Here is a 12,817-nt window from a genome sequence, read left to right on the forward strand (position 1 = left end):
CCGTAAAGCCATGTTGAGTGTGTACAGCCAGCCATCTTTGATAGAATCAAAAGCTTACAAAACGATAAAACATCGAAATATTTTGTTGTTCTTTTAGTTCACGGCTCTCTGTTAGGGTGTCTAAGGTATCTGTAGTTGTGACAGAAGTCGGTCTGAAACTGCGTGAGACATCGTGCTTATTAAGGAAGCGCAGAAGGGTTGGATTGCACCGCTGCAGTGAATCTTCCCCAGAGTGCTGCTCACACAAACGCCTCGCGAGCTTTCAGAGTCAAAACCGTCAGCCCCCTAACGGGCCTGCGTTCAGGACCGAGTTTAACAGCTTTCAAACGGCCCTCAAAAAACGTGTCGTCGGTCTGTTTTAATATCCCGTTTAAAATGTCGTCTGAGTTGTGTCCGCTGAGTTGTTTTTAGGCTGTAGAGCCTGCAGGTTTTACAGTGTTCAGTAATGGGGAGCCCAGAGGATTCTGGTCGTCTTCTATTGTGATGTCAAGTTTTTTCAGTTTTTCATATTTTTTAAAAAATATGTCGGTCTGTTTTTTTTATATTTTTACTGTAGACCTTCTGAATATGATTCCCCTATATATCACCATTTGATTATTGATATTTTTTTTAGTTCTGAGTGTATTTATGAATATTTTTGTTCTTCACAATTACCTAGGTACACATAGTGGTTATCAAATTTAGAAATTTTCTGAGGATTCAGTCCTCAGTATCATTTTTTATTGTTCTACATGTCGTGATGTTTTTGGGTGATTTCAGATTGGATAGTAAGTCTTTCATAGAGTATTTTCCTTTCCAGAAATATGGTGAGGAATGATTGTGTTTCTTCATGTTGAATGGTTTTCTGGTACCTTTTTGTGCTGTTTGGGACCTGTCTGTGAGATTTATGAGTGCTGTGCAGCTTGCGTTCTGTGTGGAAGTATTACTTTCTCAGGGGCTAGTGCACTGACTGTGAAATCTGACGGAGAATGTATCTGTGTCCACAATCACATAAATCAGCAGTGCTGTTGCCAAGAGCTAAGCTGTAGCTGTCTCTGTCATGTACTGTACGTCCATTGCAGTTCATTGTATTAGTTAAGCTTAGTTAAGCGTTTAAATGAATATCACCTGCCCACTCTCTCTTCCTCTCTCCTTTTTTCAGCTGGGTGCAGACATTTGGGGGCGAGGGACTCGCCCTTCTCCTGAATTTCCTGAAGAGGCTGCAGGATGACAAGGAAGAGCTCTCGTAAATTTCCCCGCCTCCTTCTTTTCGTTCAGTCCGTTCGTTTCTGTCCGCGTTTTTCCCGTCTCTCTCGCTCCTCTCTCCGGGGACTGCGGCTCAGGGCCTGTCGTGTCTGTCTCTCCTGCAGGAGTCAGGGGATCGGGGTCCGGTGTCAGCACGAGATCATCCGCTGCCTCAAGGCCTTCATGAACAACAAGGTGAGAGAGGGCGGAACCTTCCGGAGCGCGCCTGCTGGGCTCCTCGCTCAGTCAGTGGGGTCGGTCCTCAGCCTAGCTGATTCCAATGAGCCGCCATTTCCAGTCTCGTGTCCAAGACGTTCTCCCCGGTTTCATCGATTGAACGAACCACCCAGATGGGTGTTGCGTGCTGGTGATGGTTGGGAAAACAGGCACTTACCTTCAAAAGTCTATGAAGGACTCAACATGAACGGAAATCCATAATTCTTTTGAATAACATCGTTAAATTTAGCATTTGTAACAGCCTCTGGACGCCGGTCTTTCCCTTGTTTTTATTTGTCTTTGTGTTGTGTGGCTCCTGAGATAAAAGTGCCCTTTAGCTCAGCCACTGACTGCTTTCAGCCAGCTGCAGAGTTCAGTACAGAGCAACAAGGCCCCCCTCCTTATCCGCCTCGGCCAATGAGCGGTCCCGTTTCCAGCCGGGGTCGGTATGGCCGCTGTGCTGATTGGACCGCGTTCTGTTGCGTTTGTCATTAACACGCTGACTCGTCCCCCCTGTCCATCGCAGTATGGGCTGAAGGCCATGCTGACCTCGTCGGAGGGAATCCCCTTATTGGTGAGAGCCATCAACCCCCGCGTGCCCCACATGATGGTGGACGCCGTCAAGCTCCTGTCGGTCATCTGCATCCTGGAGGACCCGGAAGACCTGTGAGTGAAGCCGTCAAACTGCCAAGCTGGAGGCCAGCCGTTTGAAATCCATGAAAGCGTTATGCCCTACCCAGGCCTATCAATGGAGCCTGAACAGAATAGCATTGTTTTTAAAGCTTCTTGAGGCAGCGTACACCACTGTGACAGCTATTGTGTTAGCCAATCAGAGCATGGTATAGTGTGGGAAGAGGGCAGTTGATGTCATTGCCAATTTGGCATTGAGACTTATGGCAGCTGTGTCCCTGCAGTGTGTAAACATGAATCAGGCAGGGCAGTGTGTATGTAATGGAATGAGTAATGATGTAATGGGACTCTGATGTCTGTAGTGTGAGAGTGAAGTGTGTAACGTTCTCTTGTGTTCCCTGCTCTCTCTCTCAGTCACGAGCGCGTGCTGGAGGCCCTGACGGTTCAAGGCGAGGAGCAGGAGATCGAGCGCTTCCAGCCTCTGCTCTCCGGCATGCACAAACCCAATATCGCCCTGAAGGTAGCTTTGAGAATCACATCCCTGAAATCCCTCAGACACCGTGAGACTGCGGAATTTCATAGTGCTTATCACGCAAAGCATGTATTACCTAAAAAAAAGTGTGAATTCAGAAATTCTGCAATGTGTCTGTAATACCGTGTACACTGACCGTGTGTGTGTGTGTGTGTGTGTGTGTGTGTGTGTGTACAGGCGGCCTGCATGCAGCTCATCAATGCCCTGATCAGTAGAGGAGAGGAGCTGGACTTCAGAATCCACCTGCGCTCGGAGCTGATGAGGCTGGGCCTGAGGGAGCAGCTGACCGTGAGTCCCAGAGGCCCTGTGGGGTCACACGGGCCCTGCCGTCTGTTTCTCTGCGCTCACTTCTGTTGCCTTGGTGTGTTTGTTTTTAAACGCAAGGACAAAACTGAAGCGCGTTGTAGTGATGAGAGACTGAAGCGGTGGAACGCGAAGATAGCGTTTGAGTCTCTGTCTATTTGGTGACATTTCAACTTCGACCTTTGACCCGACCTGTTGCCTGTGCCTACGCCCGCAGGAGGTTCGCTCCATCGAGAACGACGAGCTGAAGGTCCAGCTGTCTGTGTTTGACGATCAGGCGGAGGACGACTCCGAAGACCTGAGGGCCCGGCTGGAGGACGTGCGCATTGAGATGGAATATCCTTCCGCCGGAGGGGGGCTGAACAGCCTCATTACCGCAGGAAAGGGGGAAACATGCGCACTTACGTGCAGTTTCAATTTTCTTCATGTACTTCTGCTTTTCACCACCAGGTGTCTCCCGGAACACTCAGCAAATTCACACAGCAAGCCAGCGCACAAAGACATTTATCTGCACGAGAAATATATGCTCCTCAGTTGCAAATATTTTATTGCTTGCCCATAGTTTTGAAATAGGAGGTAAAGAAAGCACATGCAGTTTTAATTCTGAAAATTAATATACATAGTTCTGTTATTCCCTCCTCAGATTCTACTGCAAATGCACTTCAGACAGCGTCTATGCAAAATTACACCTCACACAGTTTTTGCCCCACATATACCTTATACAGTATCTACCACAGAAGCACATCATACACAGGATGTCATTTCAGTTTAATGTCATTTCATGTCAATTCAGTTTATGTTCTTCAAACTACATCAAATGGTATGAAAACACCTAATGTAGTATATAAAATACGATATCTACCCCCCAAAATTGTTGTGGTGTATAGTGCAATAAGGTAGTATATGGTATCTTGCCCAAATGATTTTATGTAGTGAGATCAGCAGCATTGATTCGGCCGTGGTGAAGTACTCTGTGTGTACGTGTACTCATCACTAGAGGGAGCTGTTGCACTGCATTGTGTAGTCCTTGTTCCACCCAGATGTCTATGTTGACTTATCCCCCACACTGACCTTTTACTGGGAGGAATTCAGCTCATACTTCTGGTCCCCAGACCAGGATATGATCTGTTTGCTGTTGACTTCCCGTCTGTTATGGTCTGGGGTTCGAGACCGACACGTCCCCCTGTGTATGGTGTTAGCTGGGCTCTGTGCGTTTGTCTAGTATTTTTCCTCCTTTGTGTGCTGTAGAAGAGGTGCTTTAATATTGCAGCATCAGAGGGGACGGCTAGCTTAGGGCCACCTTTAGTCTCCACGGCCGTCGCTGAGCGTGTGTGGCGTGAGTCTCCCGCTGTTGCCATGGTAACCCTTAACCCTGGGCCCGTACTGATGTGGCCGAGGTCTTCCAGATCCTCATGAACACGGTGAAAGACTCTAAAGCAGAGACGCACTTCCTGTCGCTCATGCAACACCTGCTCCTCGTCCGCAACGACTACCTGGCCAGGTAAGACCCAGGCGGAGTAATGCCCTCTATGCCACCCCCCCCCCCCCCCCACTTTGAGAACCACTTCAGCACATGCTTATGTTCTGTATGCTAAAGCCATGTACATAGGTGCTTATTGACTGAAGCAGGGCAGGGTAACTACCTTGCACTCGGGTACAATGCTAGCGACCCTCCTGTAAACTGAACCTACGCTCTCACACATACTGAGGATGTCAGTGTTTCTTCAATCCGGGTTTCTCAGTATGGGCAATGTATTTATCCCACGGGGGTATTTTGGGTTTGGGGCAGCACGTCTCTCTCTCTTAATGAGGGCTTGGGACCATTACCTCACCAGCTGAAGCAGGAAATGAGGTCAGCCAGTTGCGTGGAACGCAGGAAGCTCGGGCTCTGAACTTCAGTTTGAGTTTTTTTTGAGTAAAAAAAAAAACATTTTTAAAGCTGTTTTTAATGGGTTATTATAGAACTCTAAAAAGCTTCTGACAAAAACGTGTACTTTCACCTCTTATCAGCAGAAGTATGTAAATGCCTTCTAAAAGCCGGGGAGTCTCGCGGCGAAATGTCAGGGAAACAGACGCGGTAAACAACCTTTCGGGCTTTAATGCGCTTCCTGAGTGGCGGGCCCTCTCCGCGCGAGATTAGGGCCGACGGCTCCGCCGGGCCTGAAAGATGGCCGTCTGCACGGAAACGCTCGGCAAGATTACAGGGGAAAAACGCTAAAAAACTCTATCAATGGACCCCCGGAGATCGGGGCACGGATGAGAGAGGGAGAGAGAGAGAGGGAGAACGGGGGAAAAGAAGAATGCAGCCCATCAAAGCTCATCACCTCTGATTGCAGACACCGCCCCCCCTTTATTCTCGGGGTGTGATTGATTGGGAACAAAAGGCGCTGGGAGCCCGGAGGCGAGGGCTCAGAAGGAGAGCGCGCTCGCTGCCAGCCGCTCCTGTTTCAATTCATTATCAAAAGTCCAATCCTGCTGTGCTTAATGCCAGCACACGTGGGAGAGACGCACACGCACATACACACGCACATGCATACACACATGCGCACGCACACGCACACGCACACGCACATACACACGCACATGCATACATACATGCGCACGCACACACACACACACATACACACCATACATGCGCACGCACATGCACACGCACATGCATACATACATGCGCACGCACACACACACACACATACACACCATACATGCGCACGCACACGCACACGCATACATACATGCATACATACATGCGCACGCACACGCACATGCGCACCCACATGCATAAATACATGCACACATAGACGCACACAGTCAAACGCATACAGACATGCACACGCACGTATACACACACACACATGTACATACACACGAACACGAACGCGCACACACATACACATGCGTGCGCACACACACAAACTCACACAAGCACGCACGCGCACACACGTGCACATAAACCTGTCTGCTGTATGGGCGCAAAGGTGTGAGTGCACTCGAAAACGCACAAACACACAGACACGCTCACATGTACACAGATATGCACACACACACACACACACTGACACATTCACTCAGGCAGGCACATGCTGGCACTGACACACACACACACACACATGTATAGCTGAGTTTGACATTTCTGTATTATTTCTGCATTATGTTCCTTTTAAATGTGTTTCGACAGCCAAGAACTTTGAGCAGCTCTTGACACCTGAAGACAGGTGTCAGGAGGAGTTGTTTTTATTTTTAAAAATGGAGTTCGGGTTTTACGGTTGGGGGTTGGGGGGTGTTTTACATGGCGACGAGTGAGGAAGAGGTTAAACTCCTCTCCCTCACCTAAGGTCCCTCCGCCGAATCTCTCCGCCCATTCAGCTGTCAATCACAGCACTACCGTGGCGGTCCGATGCTAAATACAGACACTGTGGGGGGGGGGGGGGGGGGGGGGGGGGGGTGGGGGGGACTGGAAAAGAAAGACAGAGAGAGGTAAAGGGAGAAGGAAGAGGATCAAGATATAAAAAGAAAGGAAGGAGAGAGAGGGCGTGTCATTATAGGGTGGGAAGAATGGCGAGAGAAAGGGAAATGGATGGAATGATCTAAGAGCAGTGAGAGAGGGGAGGAGAAAGGTGAGGGAGAGAGAGGGTAAGGGACAGAGGAGGAAAGATGGAGAGCGATTGAGAGAGATGGAGAGTGAGAGCAGAGTGATTTCAGCACTGCAGTTCCATTACCCCCTGGGTAATACTCATCACACAAAGGGACCTCACTAATAGTGTGGAAGGAGGAGGCGCACAGGAACTGGGAGGGAGAGAGAGCAACCTTGGCTTTGTCCGCTTGCGTCTCATGATATGAACCAATGAGAAACAGTGACTGAAAATACACGAAACTAGTCCAGTGTATTTATATCAATCTGCCAGTTTAAAAAAGTAAAAAAGCAGATGAAATGTTTAATGAATGAGACGTGTTTTTTCCGAAAGTAAATTCATTGTGCGCCGATGCCTTGGTCATTTATCCAGAATGCAGGAATACTGTATAGCTATAAGTACAGCTAACGTTTACCAACAGAAACATAAGCATAACTGAGCTTGCATTAGCGTTAGTACAGGGAGTATTTATTGTTTAAATTCTGGCTGGAGTTTGTTAACAGCTCATGTATTGTGCCTCCAGAAATACAAGCAGCCACTAGGTGTCACTCTTGCTCCACGAAAGAATCGAGGGAGGAAAAATAAGAGCATAAAAACAGAAATAAATGGCATATACTCACTGGTTCTCTCTCTCCCTCTCTCTCTCTCACACACACGCACACACACACCCCGCGTGTGCGTCCTCACCCTTAAGACCCATAAAACGTGCTGTAATGGAGTTGGGGTTATTTACTTGGTGCTTTATCTTTCCTCTCTAATGAGGATGACCTCACAGGTGTCACGGTTAGCATTTCTGCTGAAGGGTACCGCTGCACCTTTCTAATTTCATTCCATGCCTGAAACGTGACAAATACCAGATCCTACGCCCATCACTTGTCATGCTTGTTGCATTTCAGTTTGACGCTTTTTTTTTTTTTAACTCATAAAAATACATTCTCAGGTATAGCCAGCAGTTATGTGGCAGCTTTTGAAGCAGTATCGTATTGTTGGCATGTGACTTTGAGTGGGGGCTGTTTCTGAGGCAGTATGAGGTCATCTCATGTGGAGTAGCAAGCTTAAATATAAAGTCGGCTGTGTGCAGGTGGGTGTAGGATATTTTCGGAGGTAAGGGGTTAGATTTTTTCACACAGGTGGGATATTTTCTGCTTTGTGTAGTTCTGCCAGTGCGGTGGGGTAGTTTCAGGGCTGGGTTGTTCTGATGTTGACAATTTTCACTAAGGGTGTATTTTCAGCTGGAGCTGCGGTGTTTTGTAATGTGGGCTTGGGTATTTTCATTGGGTGGGTATTTGTGGGTGGGTGGGTGGCGGGTGATTTGATGGCGGGATGGGCGTGGGACTGAAGCTTTGGTCTCCTCTCTTCACAGGCCTCAGTACTACAAGCTGATTGACGAGTGTGTGGGTCAGATCGTCCTGCACAGAAATGGCACCGACCCGGACTTCAAGTGCAAGCACGTCAAACTGGACATCGAAGGGTTAATCGGTGAGACCCTGCGGATCTGGGGCGGGGCCTCATGCATGTGGAATGGTGGAGGGTTATATGGGTCAGAGGTCATCAGCTCTAAGGTGGTACTGGAGACTGATCTTAAGAGCGAAGGGAAAGGGGCTGGTGTGCCTGGTGGATAAGGCAGGCGTTGTGTCGGCCATATGGAAGGCAGTACCACCACAGCCCACAAGGGTGCAGTAGAAGCAGGTCTGGGACCGGAGGCTGGGAGAGGGGCCAGATTGGATCTCTTAACTGGGCTTACACCGCATACGCATACGTTCATACTAAGTTTGTGTGTAATGTCCCTACCACGCCCTTAGTAACTACTAATTAGTTTTACTCTGTCGATATACAAACTTGGGTCACGCCATTTAGGGGATAGCTCTGCTAGCAGACACAGTACAGAGGTTGGGGGTACAGCTCCGTTTACTAAATCTGGTGCTCAGTTTCTCCCAAGAGCTGGTCGGACTACCAGTAATTGCTCTGGCCTGACCCTGCAGTGAGCACAGAGGTCCACATGCTCATGATTACGGGCAGGTTGTAGCTCAGCAGAACTGGGCTGGGAGCAGGAAGTGCAGCTTGGCACAGGTGCTGAGTGCATGTTTCTGCAGTGTGGAGAGTGACTGAGTGACTGAGTGAGGAGAGAGAATGTGTTACTGAGTGAGGAGAGTTTAATGCATGACTCCAGTTGGTGGACATGACAAGCTGAAGAAGCTTGACAGACCAAAAAAAATAAATAAATAAAACTGCTCTTTACTCAGCACCAGCTCATTAACACAGCTGAGATTCTGAGATGCCTTAGATGCGTGTGCCCATAGCCCCCTCTGAGCGATAGGATCCGAGCTTAATTAGATTGCTCCTTAATCAGCACATTTATCAGGACTTAAGTCAGATAATAAGACTAATTGTATTAAAGTCTAGTTTAAGCCCCATGGGACCTCCCCCATGTGGGGCTTTAATGTCACAAAACATAATCCAAGGTCAGCCAAGTGCTTCCTGAGTGTGTGGACCATGTGGACTGTAATGTGATTGACTGATCCCAGGTCAGTGACCCAGTGTGGCTCATGTGGCTCTCTGACCCACAGACAACATGGTGGACCAGACCAAAGTGGAGACCAGCGAGGCCAAGGCCGCGGAGCTGGAGAAGAAGGTGGGTGCCGTGATGTCATCGCTCTCTCCCCGGGGAAGAAAGGCACAGCTGCGCCTCCCGGGGTCCCGCGGAGCAGGAAAGGGCGGGACACGCCCCCCCCTCCGCTCTGGAGACGGGCGCGCTCCCCAAACCCTCAATTTCCCCTTCCTGTGGTCCTGCCTCACGCGCTACCGCACGCCACATCCTAATCTCGCCTCCTTTCTCCCTGAAACGGAGCCCAATTATCAGACTATACATGGGGCGGGGCAAGGGGGGGGGGGGGGGGGGGGGGGGGGGGGGGGGGGGGGGGGGGGGGGGGGGGGGGGGGGGGGGGGCGGGGGGGGGGGGGGGGGGGGGCTCAGATGGCCGCTTTTCTCTCCCGCTGCTTTTGGGCTGCGGCCTGATGTCACACGATCGAAACCCTGGAACGGGTGTGTGTGTGGGTGTGTAGTGTGTGTGCGTGTGTGATTGTGTGTGTGTGTGCGCATGTGTGTGTGATTGTGTGTGTGTGTGTGATTGTGTGTGCATGAGCTTGTGTGTGTGTGCATTTGAGTGTCAAATGTTTCAAGTATGAAATGAAATTAGAAAGGTGCAGTGGTACCCTTCAGCAGAAATGCTAACCGTGACACCTGTGAGGTCATCCTCATTAGAGAGGAAAGATAAAGCACCAAGTAAATAACCCCAACTCCATTACAGCACGTTTTATGGGTCTTAAGGGTGAGGACGCACACGCGGGGTGTGTGTGTGTGTGTATGTATGTGTGTATGTGTGTGTGCATGTCTGTGTGTGTGTGTGTGTGTGTGGGCGTGTGTGTTTTTGTGTATGTGTGTGCATGTCTGTGTGTGTGTGTGTCTGTGTGTGTGGGCGTGTGTGTGTGTGTACTTCCATTCAGCCCATCCTGGCCCTGAGTTTGGTTTGTGATAAAAAGCCCCAGTGCACAGACTGTAAAGACCAGCCGGCTGCAGGAATGTGCGTAGTAAAGCAGAAAACAGCCCTTTGTGTGGGAGCCGCTGCAGCTGCGCCTCTCCAGGTGTGAAATGCATTCTTTAGCCTTTAACACTCTGAGTCTGAGCGGTGTTTTTCCACTAGCGATGCACAGGGCACGTCACTGCTTCTCTCTGTGTGACCGTGTGTGTGCATATAGGTGTGAGTGTGTGTGTGTGTGTGTGTGTGTGTGTGTGTGTGTGTGTGTGTGTGTGTGTGTGTGTGTGTGTGTGTGTGTGTGTGTGTGTGTATCTGTGGACGTGTGTCTGTGTGTGTGCGCGTTTGTGAGTGTGTGTGTGTGTGTGTGTGTGTGCGCGCGCGTTTGTGAGCGTGTGTGTACTCACGTGCGTGTATGTGAGTGTGTGTGTGTATGTGTGTGTGCGTGCGTTTGGAGTGTGTGTGCGTGTGTGTGTGTGTGAGAGTGTGCGTGCGTGTGTCTGTGTGTGTCTGTGTGCGTGCGTGCGTGTGTGTGTGCGTTTGTGAGTGTGTGTGTGCGCGCGTGTGTGTGAGTGTGTGTGAGTGAGTGTGTGTGTGTATGAGTGAGTGAGTGTGCGTGCGTGTGCGTGTGTGTGCGTTTGGAGGGCGCTGCTGTCTCTGTCTGTGCTCGGAGGCCGCCCTTATCTGGGACTTGTCAGACGTCTGTTTACTCTTTTTCTCTCTCACTCCCACTTTCTTCCCTTTTTTAATTTAAAAAAATAATGTGGCTGTCAGCGCGGGGATGTGGTGCAGAACCCGGGCGGAATCTCATTAGGGCCCATCGCAGCGCTCCCTGATTACACAGAGCCCCCCCCCCTCGCACCCGCGCCCTGTAATTACATCTGTAACTCAGACTGCAATTACACTGCTGTCACAGTCGCACCCGTGACCGAGATGAGTCACGCCAATGACCGAAACGGGCCTGCGCGCTCGTCATCCCGCGTCTGAGGGAGAGAGTGTGTGTGTGTGTGTGTGTGTGTGTGTGTGTGCTGTAGTGTGAGCGTGAGTGTGTGTGTGTGTGTGTGTGTGTGACTCGGCGTGCTGTAGTGTGAGTGTGTGTGTGTGTGAGTGAGTGAGTGAGTGTGTGTGTGTGTGTGTGTGAGAGAGTCTGCGTGCTGCTGTGTGAGCGTGAGTGTGTGTGAGACTCGGCGTGCTGTAGTGTGAGCGTGAGTGTGTGTGTGTGTGAGTGAGTGTTAGTGGTGTAAATGTCATGACAAGCGTGTTAATTTATAACGGTGCTTCCCGACCCTGTTCCTGGAGATCTACCGTCCTGCAGGTTTTTACTTCAACCCTAATTTGGCACACCTGATGGTACTAATTAGCTTCTAATTAGCACCATCTCTAACTGAGATCTCTAGCTGCTGAATGAGGTGCGCTTTGTTAGGGTTGGACTGAAAACCTACAGGACAATAGATATCCAGGAACAGGGAGTTAGAAGGAGCATAGTTTGTTTTGTGATTGTGTCAGTGCTCATGGTGTAAATGCCCTGACTGCAGTGCAGTGGTGTTGAGTTTTAAGGAACACGGTTCAGTCGTGTTGAGTTATGAAGGTGACAGCGATGCTGTACTAAGAGGAACTGATGTTGTCATATAGGTGTTGTGACTGAATGACTGATTGGCTCATTGCGTGGTGGATGTTGTGATTGGCTCATTGAGCGGTGGATGTTGTGATTGGCTCATTGAGCGGTGGATGTTGTGATTGGCTTAGCGAGCGGTGGGTGTTGTGACTGAATGATTTTGATTGGCTTATTGAGCGGTGGATGTTGTGATTGACAGCTGGATGCGGAGCTGACGGCCCGTCACGAGCTGCAGGTGGAGCTGCGGAAGATGGAGGGGGACTACGAGCAGAAGGTGCTGGACCTGAGCGCAGACAAGGACGTGCTGGGCAAGGAGAAGGCGGAGAAAGAGAAGGAGATCCAGACCCTGCTGAGCGACATCAACCGCCTCAAAGAGCAGGTGCTGACCAATCGCGTCATCCCACATCATCATCATCATCAGCCACCGTCGCTGGCCAGTCACAACCTTACCGTCGATAGCCAATCACGTCCCTCCCCAGCCGCGTGTCATCCAGAGCATACCACCTCCACCTTCACGAGCCAATTCCACAGCTAGGGCGGCGCCATGTTGAGGGGCTGGGGTGGTGTCCTGGGCCAGGGGGACACAATGGGTTTGGGGTGGGGGGGGGATGAAAGCTCTTGATTGGGAGCACAGGGTAGTCTTCATTACTAATGAGCAGGAGTGTAATAGCCAGCCTTGCCCACAGGGCCCAGCCAGCACCCCGAAACAGACCCAAACTGCCCCGACGCCCCCAAACAGCTGTCCGCACAGAGCGTGCTCTCAGACCGACGCTGGCGTGTGAGCAGGCTAACAGTTTCTGACCGTGAGCGCGGCTCCAGTGTTCCTGTCGCAGATCTCTGACCCTCGCGTGAGAAACCGCATTAGCAGCTCGGTAAGGGCTGAGGGGCGGTAAAACCAGCCGACCCGGCGGCTCGGCAGGGCGGGGCTGGAGCCCCTGCTGGAGCCCGCGGGGATCGGGGTGCACCCTGCACTGATCCAAACTCCCAGCCTCTGTGCCCCCCCCCCCCTTTTCTCATCCAATGGGCAGGCCTGGGAGCTGTAAGCGCATGGAATTGTGGGAGTCATTATGGAGGCTCTACTTCAGCTGTAACTACGCTGTGTGTGCCTGTGCTGTGTGTGCCCTGCACCCTGG

General features: G+C 50.6%; 1 protein-coding gene across 1 annotated transcript in view; it reads left to right on the forward strand.

Moving 5' to 3' along the window:
* The window catches only part of LOC118222512 (protein diaphanous homolog 1-like), a 60,522-nt gene that overhangs the window by 39,246 nt on the left and 8,459 nt on the right, over positions 1–12,817 (forward strand). The window contains exons 6-16 of the mRNA XM_035408154.1: positions 1,142–1,225; positions 1,350–1,419; positions 1,967–2,106; positions 2,485–2,590; positions 2,780–2,890; positions 3,123–3,241; positions 4,290–4,406; positions 7,901–8,016; positions 9,105–9,169; positions 11,884–12,063; positions 12,518–12,556. Of these exons, the coding sequence (XP_035264045.1) occupies positions 1,142–1,225; positions 1,350–1,419; positions 1,967–2,106; positions 2,485–2,590; positions 2,780–2,890; positions 3,123–3,241; positions 4,290–4,406; positions 7,901–8,016; positions 9,105–9,169; positions 11,884–12,063; positions 12,518–12,556 (1,147 nt within the window). The remainder of the gene's footprint in view (positions 1–1,141; positions 1,226–1,349; positions 1,420–1,966; positions 2,107–2,484; positions 2,591–2,779; positions 2,891–3,122; positions 3,242–4,289; positions 4,407–7,900; positions 8,017–9,104; positions 9,170–11,883; positions 12,064–12,517; positions 12,557–12,817) is intronic.

Source organism: Anguilla anguilla, chromosome 3, assembly GCF_013347855.1.
Source record: "Anguilla anguilla isolate fAngAng1 chromosome 3, fAngAng1.pri, whole genome shotgun sequence".
Classification (NCBI taxonomy): Eukaryota; Metazoa; Chordata; class Actinopteri; order Anguilliformes; family Anguillidae; genus Anguilla; species Anguilla anguilla.